We start from the raw sequence: 24,423 nt of genomic DNA on the forward strand, positions 1-24,423 counted from the left end.
GTTTGAGGACTCTCTTTTGAATGAATGAATTGGTGCTGAAGTTGCTGAGCAGGATTATCACTAACTTTACTGTCTTCATTTGGGTGATACATTTGAAAATGGATTTGTTTTATTCTCCTTAATTTGGAATGTGCTATATTTTACCATTGGCTTTTGAGTTGAGTTGATCCAGATGAGGGGCTGTTTCCACGTTCAACTAATGGATTCAGGAAACAGGAGTTTACTGTTAGATTTATAGAGTGCAAAGCAAAATTGACTTCCGTGTTTGGCCGAGCATTTATTACACAATAGAGATGGAAGGAACCCAGGAAACACATTTTAAAAAAGGTTTTCTGGCAGTAAAATGGTTTACCAAAGACTGCCTCTCTGTTTCACATGAAGAGATTTCCCATCATGAGAGGAATAAAATTAATACATGGAATGTAAAGCAGCAGAGATGCGATTTGATTCAAAAAGGTAATTTTGGTACTATGGGTAAAGAAAATGACTCTTCTTTTACATTTTTCTACAAAAATCCAAGTTTTGATAGCCATGAGCACATTTTGGTGCTCCAGTATGTTTGGTCTAGTAAACCCTCCTGGTTAATACCGGAACGTGCAACAATGGGCCTTGGGCGATTGAAATTTCAACTAACATTTAAAAATGTTCAAAAGCTGTGATGTGTCCTGGGCACACAGTTAATGGGCCAGTTCAGACTTCTAGGAATAAAACATTTTCGTGATTCAAAAAAGATCTTTGGACAGGAAACTGTCACTTGCAGTTATGATTAGATTTTCTGGAGTCTCTAAAATGGTTAGAGGTAAAGTATGTATTATGAACGGTTTTGAAGTATTGTAGTTAAAAGTCTTCTCATTTTGGAGACTTAGTTTCAAGGTTCACCATTTATTAAGGATATTCCAAGCTATGTTTACTTTTAAAAATTTGCAGTGAGAGTATCTTTAAAAATATAATTCTTTTAAGTTGGATTGCCAGTGTATGCTGTTGAAAGTAATATTTTCATGTGATATTTTGAGAATATCAAGTTGAAAATATAGAAAAAAACCATTTATTTTTTTTCAGGTATACATACGGGAAGCCAGTGAAAGGAGATGTAACACTTACATTTTTACCTTTATCCTTTTGGGGCAGGAAGAAAAATATTACGAAAAATTTTAAGGTAACTTCTGCAGAGATCTTATAACTTCAAATGGGGAAACACAATAAGTGATAATTTTTATAGAAATAAGATTTCATACTGAATTAAGAAAAAATTGAATGTAATAAAATCAAGAGTTTTCTAGCATTGGACAAATGAGAATTTACCCTTTTATAGTGATTAAAATGGAACCAGAACTATCAAGTTTTTGTGACTTAGTTTGAGTTTTATTTCTAAAATTTGAATTGCTAAAGTGAAGAGTAAAATTGAATTATTTTAAACAAAACAGATAAATGGATCTGCAAACTTCTCTTTTAATGATGAAGAAATGAAGAAAGTAATGGATTTTTCAGAAGGGTTTTCTGAATACATGTATCTGTCTTCCCCTGGGCCGGTGGAAATTTTAGCCACAGTGACAGAATCACTTACAGGTTTGTAGACTTTGAAGCGAAGGTAAAGTTATTTACAAGGTGCTCTTCTCTCTTCTTATTATAACTAGCACATTCATTTGGGGTCCTTTGTAAAGATGCTACTTAATGCTGAATGTGTCATGACTATTAATTAATGTCTCTTGCAGAATGTTTTCATAAGGAAGGGGAACTTATTTTCTATGACAGTCTATCTTTCAACCACATGTAATAGGTATTTGTAATTTTCTCCATTTCTGCTCTTTCTTTTCAACCTGAAAACTACATAAACTATTCAGCTGACTAACCATCTTCTGTTTTGTTTTATTTTTTCTTAATCATTTGACATCTTCTGAGCTCTTGTCTGCTCATGAGCAATTTTCTCTCTCAGTAATAAAATAAGAGTTAATTACTTGGATCTTTCTGTTGCTATCAACAGCTTTCACCAAACTCCGAAAGAGCAAAAGATGACTCAGTCAAGGCCTTCATTTTTAGTGTACATGTTGTGGGTGGACATAGCAGTAATGGCGCTCAGGAGGGGTCCATGGAGGATGTAATAGAACTGTATAGTTCTCTTCATGGCCAAGCCAGTATGGGAATGAGGCTTCTGTGCCCTGATACCTTAGCTTCTTGGGGAAGTAGCTTAGATAGAGAAATTTGATGCATAGAAGCTGTTCGTGAAGTGTAACATTTACTTTCTAAATGGTGCAATTTCCAAAACAGGTATCTCAAGAAATGCAAGCTCTAATGTATTTTTCAAGCAACATGATTACATCATTGAGTTTTTTGATTATGCTACTGTCTTGAAGCCATCTCTGAACTTTACAGCCACTGTAAGTTGGCATGTTTATTAATGACCTAAAGCAGTAAGTTCAGTTTAATGAAATAGAATGGCAGATAATATTTTCAGTGCTTTTCAAAAAAATTAAGCCCAAAGTAGGTAGATTACTTTTCCCCTTTAGATATGTGAAATATATAGAATTGCTCCCAAATGAACTTTGTCTAAGTTTTCTAAAAAAGTAGTTTCCAAAAGAAGTATTTTCCTCAAAAAAATTTTAATAAGCAATTTAAGTTAGATTTGGATTGCTACATCAAAGCTTTTATAAATTACTAGAAAGAATTAGATGTTAGTAAAAATATTTCAATTTCAGTTTGATTTTCATAATGACTAATTTTAGTTCTAGCAAAGATGTTGCATTAAAAATTATTAACAAATCTACTTATTATTATTATTATTATTATTATTTAACACTTATTAGGTGAATTTTGGCAATGTGCAAGGCAGGTTGCTGGGTGGGGCTTAACAGAATTAAGAAGAACCCAGTCCCTACCCTGGATTCACAGTTTTTGTGATGGTGACAAATATTTAAGGCAGGATAATGTCAATGTCATGAATACATTTCTGTAGTGATTTAAACAATTTTTTTAATGTTTATTTTTTGAGAGAGAGAGAGAGACAGACAGACAGAGAGACAGAGCACAAGTGGGGGAGGGGCAGAGAGAGAGGGAGACACAGAATCCGAAGTAGGCTCCAGGCTCTGAGCTGTCAGCACAGAGCCTGATGCGGGGCTTGAACTCATGAACCATAAGATCATGACCTGGCCAAAGTCAGATGTTTAACCAACTGAGCCACTCAGGTGTCCCCATTTCTGTAGTGAGTTAAAGCAGGGGCTGGCAAACTTCTTCTGCAAAGGACTAGATAGTAAATATTTTTTAGCTTTGTGGGACATATTATCTCTGTGACAGATACCTAACCCTGCCATTGTAGCATGAAAGCAGCCGTAACTACTTTGTAACCAAATGAGGGTGGCTGTGTCTAATAAAACTTTATTTACAAAAAGACTGGATTTGGCCTCCCTGCCCGCCATAGTTTGCTGATCTCTGGTTTAAAGAAAGAAGCTGTCTCTTCTTGTTGAATGGATCAAGAGAAGTTTTAGATAATTCCTGATTTCAATGATCATATAATTTAGTTTGAAAAGGTAAGAAAAACCCCTTGAGGCTGCAAATGGCAACTTCCAAATGAATAGAGTGAAACATTGAGAGTTTGGGGAGGAAGAGTTGTCCTTGGGATAGGGATGAGGGTCATTAAAGGATGCTTTATGGAAGGGGAAGATGTAAGCTATTTGTTAAAAGATCGGTAGGATTTCATTTTATTTTTAAAATATTTTTAAAGTATTTATTTTGTTTTTGAGAGAGAGAGAGAGACAGATTGTGAGCAGGGGAAGGACAGAGAGAGAGGGAATCTGAAGCAGGCTCCCGGCTCTGAGCTGTCAGCACAGAGCCCGATGCAGGGCTCAAACTCACAAACTGTGAGATCATGACCTGAGCTGAAGTCAGATGCTTAACTGACTGAGCTCCCCAGGCACCCCAAAAGATCAGTAGGATTTTAAATGTTTGGTGTAGGGGTGGGAGATGGAGAGCGAGATGAGCTGAGACACAGGTGAGAGCCTTGCTTCTCAAGTTCAGGTGCCTTCCCCCAGATCAGTTCAATTGTAGCAGGGAGTTTGTGTCCTGGAGTGGTGAGAGTGAAAACAGGGGGTGAAGTGGGGGGAGTTGTAGAGGATCCTAAATGGCACATGCATGTTTTTGAACTTTATGCTTTAGTCAGTGAAGAGCCTAGGTGCCTTATGAATGTTGGAGGGGCATGGTGAGAGCAGTATTCCAGGGAGACCGATCAGGCTATGTGCAGGAGGATGGCTGTAGCCCAGGAGTGAGGTGGCGAGTAGCCTCAAGGGGATGGATGTGCAAGTGGAGAGGATGCAAGAGAGAAGTATAAGACTCGGTGTTTATTGGATTTGGGAGGTGGGAAGAGGGAGGGGGAAATCCAGAGATGTTAAGTCGGCAGAATTGTGGTGTTAGCAAAAATAGAAGAGGCAAGATGGTTGCTCAGTTATAGATGTGCTGAATTTGGGGTGACAGGGATATACAAGTAGAAATTTCCTGCAAGTAGAACTTGGAGGTTTTGAGTATGAGCTCCAGAGCAAGGTGAGGAAAGCAGTAAGAGTGATGAGGTCTTTGAGAAAAAGAGAAGCACAGATAACTGGTAATTTGACCTTGACAAATTCCCCAATTTAGGGAAAGGAGGGAGGAACCCAAAAGGACACTGTGAGGATGCAGAAAGAGGGCTTTGGAACAAAGAAGGCAGTTGTGGAGCCATGGAAGGCAAGAGAAGCAATAATATCAAGAAGGGAATGGTCAGTAGTGTTGGATGCTATCTAGAGAGAGTGCTTCATCTGGAGGTTAGGGTACTGCCAACAGTTTTTGAGAGTTCAGTTTCATGGCAGTAGCACAGATGGGAACTAGATTCAACTGAACTTCAATTCTTTGTTTTTCTTGTTACCCGTTTTTAAACTGTTGTGTTTTGACAATTAGGTGAAGGTAACCCGTGCTGATGGCAATCGACTGACTTTTGAAGAAAGAAGAAATAATGTAGTTATAACAGTAACACAGAAAAACTCTTCCGAGTACTGGAGCAGATGGGGCAGCAGGAACCAGGAACTAGAAGCTGTCCAGATCATAAATTATACTGTCCCTCAAAATGGAATCTTTAAAATTGAATTCCCAATCCTGGATGATTCCAATGAGCTACAGTTGGAGGTGCCATCTGTTTCTCATCATTATGTTACTGCAACAACATCATTAAAATTGTAATCTCGTGGTAGGCACTCAACCTATTAGAGGTCAAAGTGCACAGGAAGTAGGAAGTAGACACATGTTTCTATTTTAAAAAATGGGGGAGTGTTAAAAGTAATTTAATAACAGTGGGTGAGGGGTAGATGAAATGCTTCCTTATAAATTCATTCTGAAGAGCACAGTAAAATATAGCAATCTGAAGGTATGATGAAGAAGCTCCCCAAATTCCAGCCTAGATTGGTTTTCAATCATTTGGAAGTGTATTTTGGCAGAAGCTGAAATGAAAAAGGAAAATGTTTTTTTTAAACCTACACTCTTTTGCTGAGTTCCTTCTCAGAGTGGCTCATCTGAGATCCCCCCACCCCCAACCATTCTTGATATCTTTCTTTTCGTTACTTGGTTCTGCCACACGTTTGGCCCTTTGAGTTTCACACTATTGGTAGATCACATGGGCTGGTATGATTTCTTGCTTGTAAATGGACTGTGTGTTGTGGAGAGAAGGAAAGGAGTCCTTTCTCATTTTGTTCTCTCTTCTCACAGAGTTTCCTGATAATATGCTTTTGTTTCTGAAATAAATTAGGACTATGCTTTTTCCTCTTAGATCATGGTGATGAAGACCCTCTTCTGTGTTTTAAAGCTGTCACTTTCTTTACAGTATAAGCTATAAAATTATGAAGAGCCAATGGCTGGGGAACAGATTTTTCCTACGAGAGAAAAAAGGAAAAGTGCATTTGCCTTTCAGGAATTGTAAAACAGATAGTATTTTTTCTCAGGGTGTTACTAAGGATGAAAATTTATAGCTCCCTTTTCTTTTGTTATAGGCCTCTTTTCTTAACAGTGTGAGTAGCATGGCAGTTCATGGTATGTTTAAGTCTCCCAGTAAAGCATACATCCAGCTAAAAATGAGAGATGAAAATATAAAGGTAATGGGTGCAGTCACTTTTAATTACAATATAATTGTACTCTTTTGTCATTAATGTGTATTCATTAATTAAGATTTTTTTTTTTCTAGGTGGGATCACCTTTTGAGTTGGTGGTTAGTGGCAACAAGCCACTAAGGAAGGAGTTAAGCTATATGGTAATCAATAGAGAATCTAAATTTATTATTTCTTATAGGATCATCTCAAATGAGCTACCTTATGTCTCCCTTATGTGTATATGAAACTCACTAATTTTTATGTTTTTTTTTAAAGTTTATTTCTTTATTTTGAGAGAGAGAGAAAGAGAAAGAGAGAGAGAGTGTGTGTGAGCAGGGGAGAGGCAGAGAGAGAGGGAGAGACAGAGAATCCCAAGCAGGCTCTGCGCCATCAGCGTGGAGCCCAACAGGGGGCTCGAACTCAAAGATCACGAGGTCATGACCAGAGCTGAAACCAAGAATCAGACACTTAACTGACTGAGCCACCCTGACGCCCCTAGACTAAACTCACTAATTTTTAAAATTCAGTCTCATGCCCTTTAGCCTGCCCTTTTTATATTGCAATCAAATTCCTTTTTTCTCTTTTCACCTATATTTGCATTTCCAATTTAAGATGGGTGATTAAATCTTGCATTGTGTTTAAAATTTAAGTTTCTATGAGATAATCCACATAAGTTCATCGTAGAAAATTATAAAGTATGAGAAAAACAAAAAAATATAAATTGCTACCCATAGCTTTGAATCTTTCTAATTCAGCTCTCCCCAGTGGTGCTCTATATTCTCTACTCAAAAATAAATTAACTGTGAAGCTACTGATGTCTCAGTCAGTTATTTCTTTATCTTATCCTTTTCTGTTTCCTGGCTTATATTCTCTCTGTTGGTCAGGGAGGTTTCCTTGCACTGAAAAATGCTTTGAAGTTGGTTTAAGTCAACAGTTTGTGTGTATGGTTAAAATCGTGTTAAATATAGCTGCAGTTGAGAGTCTCATTAGCTTTGGCATAAAATGAAACTCTTCTGCTACTCTTTTCAGGTAATATCCAGGGGACAGTTGGTGGCTGTAGGCAAGCAAAATTCAACAGCCTTCTCTTTAACACCAGAAAATTCTTGGGCTCCAAAAGCCTGTATTATTGTGTATTATATTGAAGATGATGGAGAAATTATAAATGATGTTCTAAAAATTCCTGTTCAGCTTGTTTTTAAAAATAAGGTAAGATTTAAGGTAATGATGTGATAAGAAAACTTCATACTGGTGAAGTCTGAGAAATGCAATATTTCTTTAGAAAAGTATCATTAAATAACATTGGTTAGAAATTTATACTTACTTCTAGAACTGTGGTTAAATCCCTTCAGTATTATTACCACATATGGATTTTTACATGTGTAGTTACTGGGCAGTGTGGGTCTTATTTGTAAGTTATGATTCTTGGCTTTAAGACTTGAACTCAATTTCTTGAAGTTATTTCAGGATTTCTCAAATGGCGGGGTCGATATTGTTCTGGCATGCAGTTCCAGCAACAGTACAGAATTTGTGTGGTGCTGATACTGGCATGAGAGTGAAATGAAGCGCGTGTAGGGAACGAGGCCGTCAGCAGTGATATGTGGAAGCAGAGCCCAGATTTGGTTTATCCGTTTCATGGGCCTGGAATCTAACCCGGGACAGATTTACAGGACGCTTGGCTACCTTGCATGTGGAGATCTGTGTGGAGTTTGATCCCCAAAAGCACCAGGGATTTTTGTAGCTTAAGGTGTATGGCTTGTGTGGGATGCCCCCTTGAACCCCAACTTTGAAAAGTAACCTGGCTGAAAGAGTGCGTGATGGAATTGAATCATCTAGTGCATAATAAAATGAGCCATTGTTCTGAGAGCTGCTGGCTTCTCAGGTTTTTTTAGGCAAAATAATCATTGTTTAAAAGTATTGATTTGCCAAGTACAATTCTTTGATAGCATTTCTTTTTTTTTTTTTTTTTTTTTTTTTTTTAAATTTTTTTTTTTTTTCAACGTTTATTTATTTTTGGGACAGAGAGAGACAGAGCATGAACGGGGGAGGGGCAGAGAGAGAGGGAGACACAGAATCGGAAACAGGCTCCAGGCTCTGAGCCATCAGCCCAGAGCCCGACGCAGGGCTCGAACTCACGGACCGCGAGATCGTGACCTGGCTGAAGTCGGAGGCTTAACCAACTGCGCCACCCAGGCGCCCCTCTTTGATAGCATTTCTGTTTGCTTAGTTTGTTAAACTTCTGAGAGGTTGTAGTAGTCATACATGTCTTTTGTTGACAGTTGTTAATTAATTTTGTCAAAATAGAATACAGACTTCTATTTTTCACTTTATGGAAAGTTTTTTCAAAGATAATGGTATGCTCTGTTATTTTTAGAGAGCAAATTTTGACTTGTAGTGATTCCATTAATCCTGTAACAAAGATGAATTCTAAAATAGGAGTTGGACTTAAGGCATATATCTTTGAAAGTGATACCAAGTTTTAAAAAAGTTTAGTGTAAGAGGTTGTTGGCTTTGAGGAAGCAGAGTATATAAATAGCATAATTCCAAGAAATTTCTTAGATATGAAAGATAAGAAATATAATTTCAGCTATATTTGCAAAGATATATCTTTCTCTACTTTTATTTTTAACGTTTTATTTATTTTTGAGGCAGGGAGAGACAGAGCATGAATGGGGGAGGGTCAGAGAGAGAGGGAGACACAGAATCTGAAGCAGGCTCCAGGCTCTGAGCTGTCAGCACAGAGCCCGATGCGGGGCTCGAACTCATGGACCGTGAGATGACCTGAGCCGAAGTCGGACGCTTAACCGACTGAGCCACCCAGGCGCCCCTCTACTTATATTTTTAGGTAATCTCTACACCCAATGTGGGGCTCAAACATATAACCCTGAGATCAAAAGTCACATGTTCTACTGACTGAGCCAGCCAGACGCCCCTCTTTCTCTACTTTTTATATGTTTATTCCATTACTCACAAAGAAACTGCAAATTTGAAAATAGAATATATTTAAGCAAGGGAAAATTAACGAGTCTTTTGGATGTTTGGTAATGACTGAACTGGATGGGATGTGGAAAGCACAAGAGATGGAGGGTTAGAAATCATCCACTCGTAAGTTTCCCTATGGAAGCCATAGGGTCTCTGAGGCGCAGAGTCAAGAGTGAGAAGTACAAGGCTGGAACATGTTGCTCCCCTTCATTTTGGGTACACGTGGGGAAACTTAAACTAAAAGTAAACTAGATACAGTGGTATAAAGGGTATATGTATAAAAAATTTCACTGGACAAGTTAAACAGGCAAGTCTTTATTCAAGACTGTTGCAATAGGGGAGAGAGATTGAATTCAACTTCATTAAAACAAAAGGCAGGAGAGGTTATTGATTGATTGATTGATTGACTGATTGAAAGCATAAGTGGGGGAGGGACAGAGAGAGAGAGAGAATCCCAAGCAGGTTCCACACTGTCAGCGTGGAGCCCAATGCAGAGCTCAAACCCACGAATTGTGAGATCATGACCTGAAGTCATACACTTAAATGACTGAGCCACCCAGTTGCTTCAAAGGCAGGAGAGTTTTAAGCAGTGAATGAGCTTGTGGAAAAGTACTGGAGGACACTGAGAAGAGATTGGTAATGTGATTAGGCCATCTGTGTTTGCTAACTGTCAATGTATAAGTTAGGGTCCTATCCTCCCACAGAGCCTTGGGAGATCAATCAGTGATTCTTTTTTGGTGATTACATTTCAAAGGATTGGCTCCCAGGTCCTTGGGAAAGACATTCCTGGGTTGTAAAAGTGGCAAGAGGCTGGGAGAAGCCTTACATTTCAAAGGGACAGAGAAAGAATTTACAATTCCAAGTTTTCTAAAGTAAATGCTGTAAGTAAAGGGAGAATCAGGGGCTTATGGTCAGGAAGAAGCCTGTTCAGTCAAGTCGAGGGGAACAGTAAGGCAGTTTTGGTCAGGTAGTACAGTCACTGCAGCAGTAGAATGTTGAAACAGAGCTAGACAAGATGAGCCTTCTTAGTATGAAGGGGCCTCATGACAAAGCCATTCAGTTTTGCTGTGATGAGATGATTGAGGCTCATTAAGAAGTATGAGTTAGGGCCATCTTTGATGAATGTAATGAACAGAGGAAGTTCAGGCAGCCATGGGGACACAGAGCATTGGGCCTAACTAGTGTTTGGTCTGATCACCTTGAAGAGGTTGGAAAGACATCTCCTTGTCCCCAATCCAAGTAGTTCTCTGAGTCCCCAAGGGGCCTCTCCCTGGACTCACTTCTAAGTTCAGGTTACCAGCACGTGGGCATCTCCAGTTTCTTTGCTCTTTCTTGTTCCTCCTCCAGGATACTGACCCTCCCCAGGTGTGCCAGGCACTGCTGTCTTCTTTTTAGCATTGGCTGGGGGATGAGGGGTGTGGGAGAAAGGGAAGAGGAAAGGTAGAGAAGTGAAGGAAAATTCAGATTTATGCCACTGTGGGAAGTTCTATTACTTGCAAATACTGTGAGTAAAGTTTTTTTTTTTTTTTTTTGTTTTTAAATTCCTTCCTCCAGAGAAGGCTTATGTATGGTTTTAGAATGATCCCTGAGTCAAGGCAAATGGAGAATCTCTGCTAGATTTTGAGTCCTTTGAACTGCTGTTGGTGAGACATGTAAGTAATGCTTTAAAAAAGTCACATAAATCAATCCTGTTTTCTCCCTTTCTTAGATAAAGCTGTTTTGGAGTAAAACTCATGCTGCACCATCTGAGAAAGTCTCTCTTAGGATCTCTGTGACACAGCCAGACTCGATAGTTGGGGTTGTGGCTGTTGACAAAAGCGTGAATCTGATGAATGCCTCTAATGATATTACAATGGAAAATGTGAGTATAGCTATTTTTTCATTATAAAAATACATGCTAAAAGAGCAAAAAAGAAACTTTATTGCATTACTTCAAATATCTAAGGGAAATTTTATTGGTTCCTCTTCAAGTGTAAGTCAGTAATGAGTAAAGCTTCCAAATAAAAAGGATTTGCATTCTGGTTGTTGTGTTGGGAAGAGGCTTATGTGGTGAAGTGTCTTTGCTGTCTTACATGAGAGATGCCATCTAGAGTTTTCCCTCATTTTCATACTGTATTTGAATTTAAGACTCTCAAGAAAGTACTAGGAAATTGACTTGTACAATTCTGGATGACCCTGGAGAAGAGAGCTTTCGATAATTTTGAAGTACTTTCTATTTTGGTTATACATAATGGTTATATATAATTACAGCCTTATTGAATTTACTATTTGTGGTATATTGAAGGAGTGAAATCCTGTTAATTTGCAGAACACTTATAAACCAAGAAATATATAAATCTCTAGTTACATTAGTTACATAAACTAATCCTCAATTCATTAATCAATTTTGCTTTGTAAGTTCATTGTTGTTCATTTTTATATGTAAGTTCTTGATGTATTCTTGTATATATCCTTGATATACCCTAGCCATTGCTAGTTGAGATCTAGATTGTATAACCTATGTCAATTAATTGATTAAGTATAGTAATTAACAACACATGGGAAAAAAAGATATAAATGTTTAGGCTAATTTGGTCATCTTGAGAAAAATTATATATTTTTTCAGCCTATAAAGGTAATTTTTCTCAATCCCTTTATTTTTTAAATTATTTATGTATTTATTTATTTTGACTTGTTTTATTTTTTATCTTTTTAAATTTACATCCAAATTAGTTAACATATAATGCAACAACGATTTCAGGAGTAGATTCCTTAGTGCCCCTTACCCATTTAGCCCATCCCTCCTCCCTCCAGTAACCCTCAGTTTGTTCTCCATATTTATGAGTCTCTTCTGTTTTGTCCCCTCCCTGTTTTTATATTATTTTTGTTTCCCTTCCCTTATGTTCATCCGTTTTGTCTCTTAAAGTCCTCATATGAGTGAAGTCATATGATTTTTGTCTTTCTCTGACTGACTAATTTCACTTAGCATAATACCCTCCAGTTCCATCCATGTAGTTGCAAATGGCAAGATTTCATTCTTTTTGATTGCCAAGTAATACTCCATTGAATATATATATATATATATATATATATATATATATATATATAGCACATCTTCTTTATCCATTCATCCATCAATGGACATTTGGGCTCTTTCCATACTTTGGCTGTTGTTGATAGTGCTGCTATAAACATGGGGGGTGCATGTGTCCCTTCGAAACAGCACACCTGTATCCCTTGGATAAATGCCTAGTAGTGTAATTGCTGGGCCATAGGGTACTTCTATTTTTAGTTTTTTGAGGAACCTCCATATTGTTTTCCAGAGTGGCTGCACCAGCTTGCATTCCCATCAATCCCTTTTAAAAAAGATTCATTTAAAACAAATTGGTCATTTTTTTCTCTTGATATTAAAAAACTCATGTTATTCTAAAAAGTCTATAGCATTTTGGATTTGATTTAACTGAATTTAGTAATATCTCTCATTTTATAGCTTTCTAAATATCTTAAGTATATTCTTTCATTTTTGTTTCCCTGTGTATGTACACACACACACACACACACACACACACACACACACACCTATCTAGTGCTCGTGCTCTGTTTCTGTCTTTGTTTCTTTGTCTATCTTTTAATATATTTACATAAAATTTTGTCATATATAAGATTGCTATCCCATGGGGCGCCTTGGTGACTCAGTCATTTAAGCATCCAACTTCGGCTCAGGTCATAATCTCACAGTTCAAGAGTTTGAGACCCACATCAGGCTCCGTGCTGACAGCTTGGAGCCTGGAGCCTGCTTTGGATTCTGTGTCTCCTTCTCTCTCTGCTTGCACTCTGTCTCTCTCTCTCCCTCTCTCTAAAAAAATAAACATTAAAAAAACAAAAGATTGTTATCCCAGCTTTCTTTTGGTTCAACCTTGCTGGCATATTTTTCTACCTTTTTATTTTCAAGCTTTTATAAGTTTTCCTTAAAGTTTATCTTGTAGGTAGCATGTTATTATATTATATTTTGTTTTTGTTTTTAATGTCTGGTAGTCCATATCTTTTAATAAGCTTATTTAACACATTTACAAGTATGGTAATTCTTGTCTTAATTAGGAATTATTTCTACTTTATTTCATATTTTTAAATGCAATTACTTTTCTTCCCTCTTTTTATTTTTATTTTTTCCAGGGGTTAGATCAAATTTTATTCTTCTGGTTTGTAAGTTATACATTCTGTTTTTGTTCCTATGACAGATGCCCTTAACTCATGAACCATACTACTATTTATTCTTGCTGATTTCTTAAGACTATCAAAATTCTATCTTCACCAGACAAGACGAGCATTTTTTCACATGCTCTCATTTTATTTTATTTTTTTAAATGTTTATTTATTTTTGAGAGAGAAAGAGAGAGAGACAGACAGACAGACAGAGGTGTGAGTGGGGGAGGGAGACACTGAATCCGAAGCAGGCTCCAGGCTCTGAGGTGTCAGCACAGAGCCTGATGTGGGGCTCGAATTGGGAATGGTGAGATCATGACCTGAGCTGAAGTCGGATGCCTAACCAACTGAGCCACCCAGGTGCCCCAGTATGCTCTCATTTTCTTGCACATCCCTTTTGTCTTTCACTTGTTACCACCTTCTTCTCCAACCCTGCCCAGACCATGTTGTGATTGTACAGGATTGTAATTCAGTGTCATTATTGATTGCCCTTGCAGTCTATGCTCTTCCTTCATTTTTTAATTCTGGAAATTTACATCTGTTATTTCTTCATTTATTTCTTCATTCTCCATTTCTCTTCTTCTGAGACTCTTGTTATTCAGTGATTGGCACGTCTACTTCCATTCTCCATATCTCTTAGCTTTTTGTTTTATGTTCACTATCTTTTTGACTTTCCTTTTTTCCTTTGAGAGAGCTCCACAGTTGACTCTGCTCCCTGATCATCTATCAGTTGTATCTATCCTCCTTTGATTTCTTATATTGGGTTATTTATGTCAGCTATTATATTTTTAATGTATATTATTTTCATTGGGTTCTTATCTTTCGTTCTTGTTTTATATTGCTAATATTTTCCTTTATCTCCTTATGTCTATCTGCCATGTTTATTTTAAAATCTTGAGCTGGCCTTTTCAATATTTCACATCATATGTTACGTGTTGTCCATTTGGATGTTTTTTATGGAAGTCATACTCTTTGGATGTAGTTGATTTGGCAGCTGTTCTGATATTGTCCATTGGGGAAGGATGAACACCCCATTCCAATCTGTGTAAGTCTTGTGAGTTTAAAGAGGGGGAGGGGTCAAGCTTCAGAGACTAGAGAACTACTCTTGATCTTCCTTGTGTGCTGCTGGCTTTTATTCAATGTTTCACTTTTAAGCTCTTAGGGAAAAGCATCACCAAGAAAAGGCAGTTTTTTGGGGTCATGATCCACCAGCTTTTAGGGTTTGGAGTGCAGAGGAAGAGTGAGTGCTTGTGGCCATGGGTCTGTCCACGTGTTTTCCTCAGTTTCTCCACCAGAAAAGCAGAGGTGTTGACCTGGTATTATCTTCCTGACCCTTACACAGGCAGTGTAGGCTGCTGGTGCAGCTGCTGATTTTGGCAGTGAAAATGCAAGGAATGATTGTCCCAAGGCTGCTTCCTGGAAAGAAGCAAGAGCAGAATTAAAAAATCTTTTCTCCAGACAGCCGCTAGCAGCTTTCTGCCACCCACTTCCTCCCAACACACCAGTTAAAGTTATCTTTTACTCTTCTCAGGCTTTTCTCATACCACTCATCCAAGTTTCCTACTTGCTTTTCTTGTTTCTTCAGAGTTGGCTCTGGAGAAGAGCATCAGGAGCCTGTGGTAATAGACCATTTTGGTTTCTTTCGTTCTTGTTAAATTTATACATGGTGCTGAGAGACTCTTGAACACTTTGGGAAAATTTAAGTGTGCTAGATATTCCAGAAATGATTTTCAGACATCAGCCTTTGCTCCAGCGTTGGCAATGCCTTTTTGTTGAGCCAGTGAGAAAACGAGGATTTCTTTTTGAGATAGATGTTTCTTCTTGATAATTCCATTGATTCATGCCTGAGTGTCAGGGGAAGGTGATCTTGCATGCATTTGTGTCCTATAGCAGAGTTTGAGTCTTGGGACTAAAATCTTTTCTCTCCATTATGTCTGGCTCTGGCTCCATTGTCTATAGTTGGACTATATACTGGTTGTATTTGCCAGCTTGTTGAGATATTATGAAATTTTCTGTTTTCTCCTTCTGTTGTTTTCTTCTCGGTGCCTGTTCTAGCACCGTGTTTGCTTACCATGGATGTAGTTGCGGTTGTTGTTAGTGTGGCAAAAAAAGTGGATGCAGGTGTTTGATTTTAATTTTTTTTAACGTTTATTCATTTTTGAGAGACAGAAAGAGGCAGAGTGTGAGTAGGGAAGGGACAGACAGAGAGGGATATACAGAATCCGAAGCAGGCTCCAGGCTCTGAGCTGTCAGTACAGAGCCTGATGCAGGGCTTGAACCCACGAACCGCGAGATCATGACCTGAGCTGACTGAGCCACCCAGGTGCTCCAGGTGTTTGATTTTAAATGTGTGGGTTTTTTTTAAATTTTTTTAAAAAAGTTTTATTTATTTATTTTAAGAGAGACAGAGACAGCGTGAGTGGGGAAGGGACAGAGAAAGAGGGGGAGAGAAAATCCCAAGCAGGCTCTGTACGGCCTGTGCAGAGCCTGATGCGGGGCTCGAAATCACGAAACCACGAGATCATGACCTGAGACGAAATCAAGATTCAGACAGTCAACTGAGCCACTGAGGGGCTCCAAACGTGGTTGTTTTTTAAACTTGCACTTAGACTCTTTCATGATTTGTATTCCTGCCTTTGTCTTAATTTGTCTAGTTAATGCTAATGTAAATAAGAGAGATAGGTTGAAATAGTTACCAAACTGTATAATATCTTAACTTTTTTTATTGTGGTGAAATGTATGTAACATAAAATTTGCCATTTTAACCATTTTTGAAAGACAGTTCAGTGGCATTAATTACTTTCATCTTGTACAACGATCATCACTATCTGTTTCTAAAACTTTTTTGTTACCCCAGACAGACTCTGTAGCCATTAAGTGATAATTCTCCCATTTCCCCCTATTCCCAGCCGCAGCCACCTCTAATCTACTTGTCTTTATGAACTTGCCTAGTCTAGACATTTCATATAAGAGGAATCATATAAAATTTTTTCTTCTGTGTCTGCCTTACTTCACTTAGCTTAATGTTTTCAAGGTTCATCCATGTTGTAGCATGTATCTGAACTTCATTTCTTCTTATGGCTAAATAATATTCTATTTGATGTATATACCACATTTTGCTTATCCATTCTTCTGTTGATGGACGTTTAAGTTGTTTCTATCTTTTGGTTATTGTGACTGATGCCACAATGAACATTGGCCATACATGTATATCTGAGTGCCTATTCTTTTCAGCATATACATTGGGATAGAATTGCTAGGTCATATTCTAATCTGTGTTTATCTCTTGGGAGCTGCCAACTTTACTCAGTCTTTTAGCCTATTTTACTCTCTCTTGCTAGTAATGAGTGCTGCTCTTAAAAAAATAACATTGCTAATGTGATTATGTAAATATCTCAATATTGAAAAAACTATCTCATTGATGTTATAATTTGCAGTGCTTTATCAATGAGGTTGAATATTTTTTCTGTTTGTTAATAATTTACATTTCTTTTTTGTAAACTATCTCTTTTTGTTATTTAAGAAAATGTAGTTAAGTGACATTTGCAGAACTTATATTAACCATCAAATTTAACCCATTTATTTCTGCCAGAAGTATGGGTTGTTTTCAATGCTGACCCCTGTGTGTTGGTTTAGGAATTGACATTTAAATTCCTTCTGAGCAAACCTCAAGCCCACATTTCTTAGGAACTCTGGATTAGTGAACAGAGTGAAAATAAGTTAAAAGAATCAATGTAGTTTTAGCTGATTGAATCATGAATAAGGCACTCAAATATTTGTTATTGTTCCATTTGTGTCACTTTCAAATTAGATAAGCATGTGGGCTGTGTGTTATCTAAGTAACATACAAGAAATATTACAGAGGGCAGAACAGTATGATACAAATCAATTCATTCCACATATTTTATCTTCTCCTTAGGTGGTCCATGAGTTGGAGCTCTATAACACAGGGTATTATTTAGGCATGTTCATGAATTCTTTTGCAGTTTTTCAGGTATGTTTAGCTTATTATATAATTTGGAAAGATATTAATATCTTTTACTATTGCAAACACCTTCAGAATTAATTATCTGATTAACCTTTTATTAAATGTGTTGTTGAAGTATAGTGTTATATAAATATAATTTGAAATGGAAAGATAATCATCCTTCCAATTTTAAAAGCAAATGGAAAATGTGTGTGTGTGTATGTGTGTGTGTGTGTGTGTATCTGTATCTGTGTATGAGAGGGAGAGAGAGAATGCTCATGTATGTATCTAAATTCTCAAAAATGAGATAGAGTCAAAAAAACACAAAACTTTCATGTCTGCATAAAAACAAATGAACAAGAGTGAATTAAGAGTATAGAAGACTGCTGTGACATTTTACAAAGCATTTAAACTTTTATTTAAAAAATTTTTTAAATTATTCTTTTTAGGAATGTGGCCTCTGGGTATTGACAGATGCAAACCTTATGAAGGATTACATTGATGGTGTTTGTAAGTAGAACCTAGCAATGTGCTTTCAAAGTATTTAAGTCTTTCATCTCAGGTATTTAAAATTACTTATAAGTATGGATGCTTTCTGGTTTAATGGATATGGATATTGTGATTTCATTTTCTGTTCTCTTTTCCTAAAGTCTTTGGAGTTTAATGTACATTTGAGCCATGACATGGAATATTTGTCTGGGCTTCTGTCTAGATTTCCATTTGCTCCCTTGTAGTTGTTTGAAATGGTTATTTTTTGGGGCATATTGGAAGAGCCTATGCTTCCAATTTGTATTGCAAACTGTGCTGTTATTTTGGAATTAGATAAAAGGAACAACATAGTTTTGAAACATTTTTGTTCTCTGGCATTTTGATGTTCACCTAGCATATAGCCCAGATGCCATAAGTATGCTGGTATATGCAGTGCGCACACACACACACACGCATGTTCACCTAGAATATAACCCAGATGCCATAAGTATGCTGGTACATGCAGTGAGCATGCGTGAGTGCATGCACCTGCACACGTGCATGTCTCATCAGTCTGAGTTCTTCCTGAGCAGGGTCACATCTATACATCCTAGTTCCCTGTGTTGCTAAATAGAGTTGCTACCCAACTAATAATAAGAGTGCTTAGGAAAGTGAAATGTTTTGACTGAAGGAAGTGTGGAAATGAGAATGGTTAACTCCAGGAGTTGTTCTCTTTTCCTTTAGGTAACATTATGCTAATATCATCTTGTAAGGCCGTCACAACTTGTATCCCCGGATTCCCTATTCCTGTCAGGTCTTCTCAGTTACTCCACACTAAGCCCCAGGCTCTCCAGCTTTGGGCTGATTTTTGACACTACAGGATACCCGAGCCTCTGTCCTGAAGCAAAAAGATCATTTTATAGTATTAAAAATTTTATGAAGTCATTATGATTTCTATGTATTAAAGATAATATGGTATGGTTAGCTTTCTTCATGTAACAATCCATCCTAGACACCTTCTAAGCAATCTTTTTCCATTCTCTCTTTGTTGGTATCTGCTTTTACCCATCTTTTTTCATCCTTAACTTATCAAATCCTGATTTCCACTGTAATACTCATTCTGTTGTTAGTAATACTTATTGTATCCTTTACATTTCCTAAGAACTTTCTTCTACCTTTTTTTCCCCACTGTTTAACAGAAGAAATTTGATCCTCCTACTAGCATACTGTGTCCCTAGAAACCTTCTTAAGTGACTGGCATTCATTTTTCTGCTTCTCTTCTGGATCAGGGTTCCTAAGTACATAATGTATCTTGCAGTCAGCACTATGGCATCAGTAGTTACTCAAGGTCACGTTATCACTGGAACACTGCTTTACTTTTAACATTTCAAATGCCTATCCTTCTACCCTATTCACTCACTCCCTTAAATCTATTGAATGCCTTCTTTGTCCTTACTAGAGACCAAATATCTTCCTTGGTCTTGACTTCTGGTTATTCTGGGTTATTGGCTCCTTCTGCTTTCACTTTCCTCCAGTACTTGGCCTGGACCACCATGATTATTCAGTTTGGTAGCATTCTTCCCTACTTCCTTGTCCTTCCCTGACATCTTCTTCATTAACCCAAACTCTGGAACATCTTGACTGTTTATCTTACCGCTCTGTTTCTGCATCCCACAAATACCTTAAATTCAGTATGTCACAAGCCAAGTTTATGATCTTCTCTTCCTTTACAGCCTTGCTTTTCCTTAATATAATTTTATTGATATGTGATTCCTTGAATTGATATAATTTCAGACCTATGTTAATGAAATCATCATTTACCTAGATGCCTAAATCAGAAACCCACAACACATCCTTAGTTCCTTCCTCTCTGTCAGATGTGGAATAACATGGTAGTTAAGAAAAGGATTGCCATCAAATACTTCTGCCTTTAAGTTCTGGTGTTTTGACACTGAGAAAGTCAATTAACCTTTCTAAACCTCAACTCTCCAATTGAAATATAGTGCTAATAATATTATTGGTATTACAGGGGTATTATGATGTTAAATTCAAAAACATTTAAATTGTATGACACATGTTTAGCACTTATAAGTCTGCAATTACCTACTATTTTATTCCTCAGATCCAGTTCGTTCGTTCATTATTTAATGGATAGTGATGATATTAATTGCATGCCTAGTATGTACGAGGCAATGAGATTTCAACTTGGTCTAGTGGGGCGAAACAATATATAGAAGAGTGTGCTGAGGACTGGGGTGGGGGGAGTCAGCATGCCATGGGCATACACAGAAGTCATCCACCCAAGAGGCAGGGCGGAATCATCTCTTGAGACTATTCTTCCTCTCCTCTCCTTGCTTCAGGCCCTTGTCAGTGTCTCGTTGACTATTGTAATAACTTCCTAACTTACCTGCTTTGCCCACCTTTTATTTCCTCCAGCTCTAAACCATTGTTCACACTGATGCCAGAGTTATCATTATAAAACGTGAGCTGTGGGCTGGATCATGTTTCTAATTTATTCTAAAACCTTCAATAGGTCAAGATTGCTTAAAGGATCAATCTAAGTTTCAGCATGGGAGATTGGATATTTAATATCTGGATTTAGCCATTCTTTCTCTTCTCATTTTACGCCCCTCTTACCTAATACTCACTGTCATATTCGGGACATGCTTTTGTGCTTAGCTTACCTGCCCTGTGTCCCTTTCCCATGTGGGGTACTCTTTAACTGGAGACTTAAAGAAAACAGAATAAAAAAACTCCAAAACCCCTGCAAAATGAATTTTTTTCCCCTAGCCACACTATTTTCATCATTCATATTTTGGATAAAATCAGCCATTATTGTGCACAATAGGCATTTTTTATATGTCTGTGTCACTCTTAACATGTTTACTACAGTTTTCTATTTGTCTCCTCCAATAGACTGTGAGTGAAGAAGCTCCCTGCATTCATCTTTGTATCCCTGGTAATGACTGTAGTCTATTTTTTTTTTTACATTTTATTTTGAAATAATTATAGACTTATAGAAAAGTTGAAAAAATAGAAGTAGGTAACCCAGAGTTTGTATGGCAACATGGCTGTTTTTAAGTTAGTAAACAGGATGATTGTGGCATCTTATGGCTGGGATAGCCATTGGCAACTGGCACTAGGGAGCTAAAAAGAATAGAGAAATTGAAGGTAACTTTAAAAATGTGATTTAACTTATTTTTTAGCAACTGCACTGTAAGTAGTTTTTTAGGTGTTGGCCATATGGGCAGGAAACTTTTTTTTTGTTTTTTTTTAAGTTTTGGCGCTGCCGTAACTGGCCACAGGGCCTTGGGTAAGTCACTTGACTTCTGTGGGTCTCAGGTGTCTCATCTGTAAAACGAGAAGGTTGGATAAGATGAGCTCTAAAGTCCCATTCAGCTGAGAGGTGCTGCAATTCCATGGACTGAGTTTATAATCATTCTCTACAGGGACTTTTTTCCTAACAGTTGCCGATGTTGATTTTTAGATGACAGCGCAGAACTTGCCGAGAGGTTTGTGGAGGAAAATGAAGGATACTTGGTAGATTTCCATGACTTCTCTTCGGTTAGCGATCCACGTGTCAGAAAGCATTTTCCAGAGACTTGGATTTGGCTAGACACCAACATGGGGTAAAGATTTATCATGTTCTTTGCTTATATATATTTTGTTTAGTGTTATTTTTAAACAAGTTTTGTGTTCTTTCTAATGTTTAAGTGCAAACATATTGTGGTTAAAGCTAAATAGACCAAGAGGTTTTTTTTTTATCTTAGAATGATATTTAGTGTATTTAAATGTAGTATATAATAAAGCCACATGCAAATTGGGCAGTGAGAGTATCATTAAGGAGAAGATAGACCTTCTTCTAACGAAGGGTGTTTTGAACTTCCTTGGAGTCTCATGGTTCTTGTTTGAGAAAATTGCTGAGAGTACACGTTGCCTTGGGGTGAAAGTACTGACGATTACTCTCTCTGCTTTGTAGCTCCTTGTAAAACATCCCCGTGAGCCACAGGGAGAAGCAGCACAGGTGGTGGAGGGACTCAGCTTAGTTGACAAACCCTGTGCTATCTGGTCTGATGACTGAGCAGATGAATCATGAAATATGCATATATTTTATAGTCAGCCATGTATGGAAACTTGAAATAAGACACAAGTCAAAGCTCAAAACACACACACACAAATACATGACCAGGATACAGAGGGAAACTTTCATGTAAATTGACAGAAATAAATCAAGTTAAATTTGAAAATATGTATTTATTATCTGTACATTTATGAAAATCATGGTCATTCTGAAAGTGTAAACATTGTTGAAAGCTTTTAATGGAATACGAGTCAGGATGCAGTGTTATGGCCTTGTTAAATGACCTGGTCCTTGAGAATTTGGGATCTGCTGTTTCATGCTCACTCAAAAAAATTTAGATAGGCAAACAATTTGGAAAACTAAAACTCTTCCAAAAATGGTTTAGGTTATGTTGACTTTTTTGGAAATGTGTCAGTTCTCGGGGTTGTGATTTTTATTTTTATCTTGACTTTAGTTCCAAGATTTACCAAGACTTTGAAGTTACCGTGCCTGATTCTATCACTTCTTGGGTGGCTACCGCATTTGTGATCTCTGAGGACTTAGGTCTTGGACTAACCAGGACTCCAGTGGAGGTAGTATATGAAAGAGCTGCTTATAAATGTTAAAGTACCCAAAGCAAAAATAGTGTCCACTCTTCAATGGATTTTCAAAAAACAATTGCTTATGATGTTGCTCAGTGTTTAGAGGTGCCTTGGCTTTTCCTTTTTGTTTGTTATTAGTTGTTTACTTTAGAATGTGAGCTGTATTGAACTCCTAAATGTGTTCCATCCATGTTAAGATTTGGATAAAAAGTTTATTATTGACTGAATCCAACCATTTCCAAAGGCCAGAAGACAGAGGGTTTCTGTGTGTCCCTCTGATAAGGATGAGCAGAACTTCTCAAGATGTCCCCTAGAAGACATGCCTTCACATTTCTGGTCAGATTGCAGCATATGTGACTTCCTAACCCAGTCGCTGGCGAGAGGAATATACATGTTTGGTCTTAGACCAGTAGTTCTCACCTCTGTCATACCTGAAGCCCCCTTTTTATAACAGATATTTTGTTTTCCCCTTTACCATCTACAATGCAAGTCATAGAAAATGTAGTATACTTACATACTCAATTAAAAAAATCCATATGATGCCTTAAGTGAAATATTGAGAAATAAAAGGAAAGTAATCTGTAATAAAGTAATACATATTACAGTATATAAGTTGTCAGTCATAGCTGCACTAAGAGTCATACATATTTAACTGTTTACTCCAGGCATGGAATCACCCTGTGTGTAATAGCTGCAAATCAAGTTTGATGTACAGGTATTGTTTCAGCCGCTCAAACACCTTGAGTAGTACTGCCTGTGGTGATGTCGGTTTCTGAAACTGAACGACTTTTGTTAAAGTTACAAACAAAACAAAGGGCAGTCTTCTGTTGATTTATAAAATAGCTGTATTTATGAAAAATTCAGTGTGTATTGAGAAATGCAATATATTTCCAATATTTGGGTTCATATATAAGTTGGAATTAGGTTTGAAGTTCAGGTCATTACAAGAAGGTACTTTACATGAATGTCTGAAGAGATATTCAAGAATCATGGGGGACAGGGGACAGTTCTTCTGTCCTGAGCGTTACAGACTTTCACCCACTATGTGTCAATGGTGCCCCTCAATCATTGTGGCAATCTAAGACACTTTCACAAATGTCTAAGTAAACCTCTAGAGGAAATTACTGCTGCCAGTGACAACCATCGGCCTAAATTAATCAATGGCTGCTTTCAGAGGCAAGGGAGGGGTTCAGCTTCCCATGAAGGATTTGGCCAACAGTATCAGAATTGGGTCACCAATGAGGAAGTACATGTGCATGTATATGTTAGAACGTAGTAAGCAGAACATCGTCTAGACTTTCCACGAGTCTAAAACAGGGGTTGTTTGATTTGGCCACTTGGTGGAGTCATTATAGCACAGTAGGTCAGGAGCTTGACTTTGGCATCAGACATTCTGGGATCCATTTCTGGTTCCTTCATTTACTAGCAATGTGATCTTGTACTCGTTTCAGATATATCTGAATTTCAGATTTCTTTTCTGTAAAATATGTGCGTTAAGGTACCTATATACTGTTGGGACCACATTAAAGTAAAAAGTTTCTGCACAGTGCAGGAAGCAATCAATAAAACTAAAAGGCAACCTACTGAACGGGAGAAGATATTTACAAATGACATATCCTATAAGGGGTTAAAATACAAAATATATAAAGAACTGATAAACTCAGTACCCCAAAACCAAATTATCCAATTAAAAATGGGCAGAAGACATAAACAGCTGTTTCTCCCAAGAAGATGTTACAGATGGCCAGGAGACACATGAAAAGATACTCAACATCACTTATCATCAGGGAAATGCAAATCAAAACTACAATGAACTATCACCTCACACCTGTCAGAATGGCTAAATTCAACAATACAAGAAAGCAACAAGTGTTGGCAAGGATGTGGAGAAAACGGAACACTCTTGCACTGTTGGTGGGAATGCAAATTGGTGCAGCCAATTTGGCTGTGCAAAACAATATGGAGGTTCCTCAAAAAACTAAAAATAGAACGTTATGATCCAAGAATCACACTACTGGATATTTACCCCCCCCCCCAATACAAAAATGCTAAAGCAAAGGGACATATGCACTC

The 24,423-nt window shown here is 37.5% G+C and overlaps 1 protein-coding gene across 3 annotated transcripts in view; it reads left to right on the top strand.

The window, feature by feature from the left end:
• The window catches only part of CD109 (CD109 molecule), a 144,413-nt gene that overhangs the window by 68,808 nt on the left and 51,182 nt on the right, over window positions 1–24,423 (top strand). For all 3 annotated transcript variants that reach the window (XR_007152347.1, XR_007152348.1, XM_047859773.1), the window contains exons 8-19: window positions 1,060–1,156; window positions 1,425–1,566; window positions 2,266–2,375; window positions 4,915–5,139; window positions 5,997–6,098; window positions 6,188–6,253; window positions 7,122–7,298; window positions 10,780–10,932; window positions 17,173–17,247; window positions 17,670–17,730; window positions 21,176–21,317; window positions 22,224–22,341. Coding sequence is in view for 1 of the 3 variants with exons in the window: in XM_047859773.1 (XP_047715729.1) it covers window positions 1,060–1,156; window positions 1,425–1,566; window positions 2,266–2,375; window positions 4,915–5,139; window positions 5,997–6,098; window positions 6,188–6,253; window positions 7,122–7,298; window positions 10,780–10,932; window positions 17,173–17,247; window positions 17,670–17,730; window positions 21,176–21,317; window positions 22,224–22,341 (1,468 nt within the window). In the remaining 2 variants the exon portion in view is untranslated. The remainder of the gene's footprint in view (window positions 1–1,059; window positions 1,157–1,424; window positions 1,567–2,265; window positions 2,376–4,914; window positions 5,140–5,996; window positions 6,099–6,187; window positions 6,254–7,121; window positions 7,299–10,779; window positions 10,933–17,172; window positions 17,248–17,669; window positions 17,731–21,175; window positions 21,318–22,223; window positions 22,342–24,423) is intronic.

The sequence above is a fragment of the Prionailurus viverrinus genome, chromosome B2 (genome assembly GCF_022837055.1).
Source record: "Prionailurus viverrinus isolate Anna chromosome B2, UM_Priviv_1.0, whole genome shotgun sequence".
Classification (NCBI taxonomy): Eukaryota; Metazoa; Chordata; class Mammalia; order Carnivora; family Felidae; genus Prionailurus; species Prionailurus viverrinus.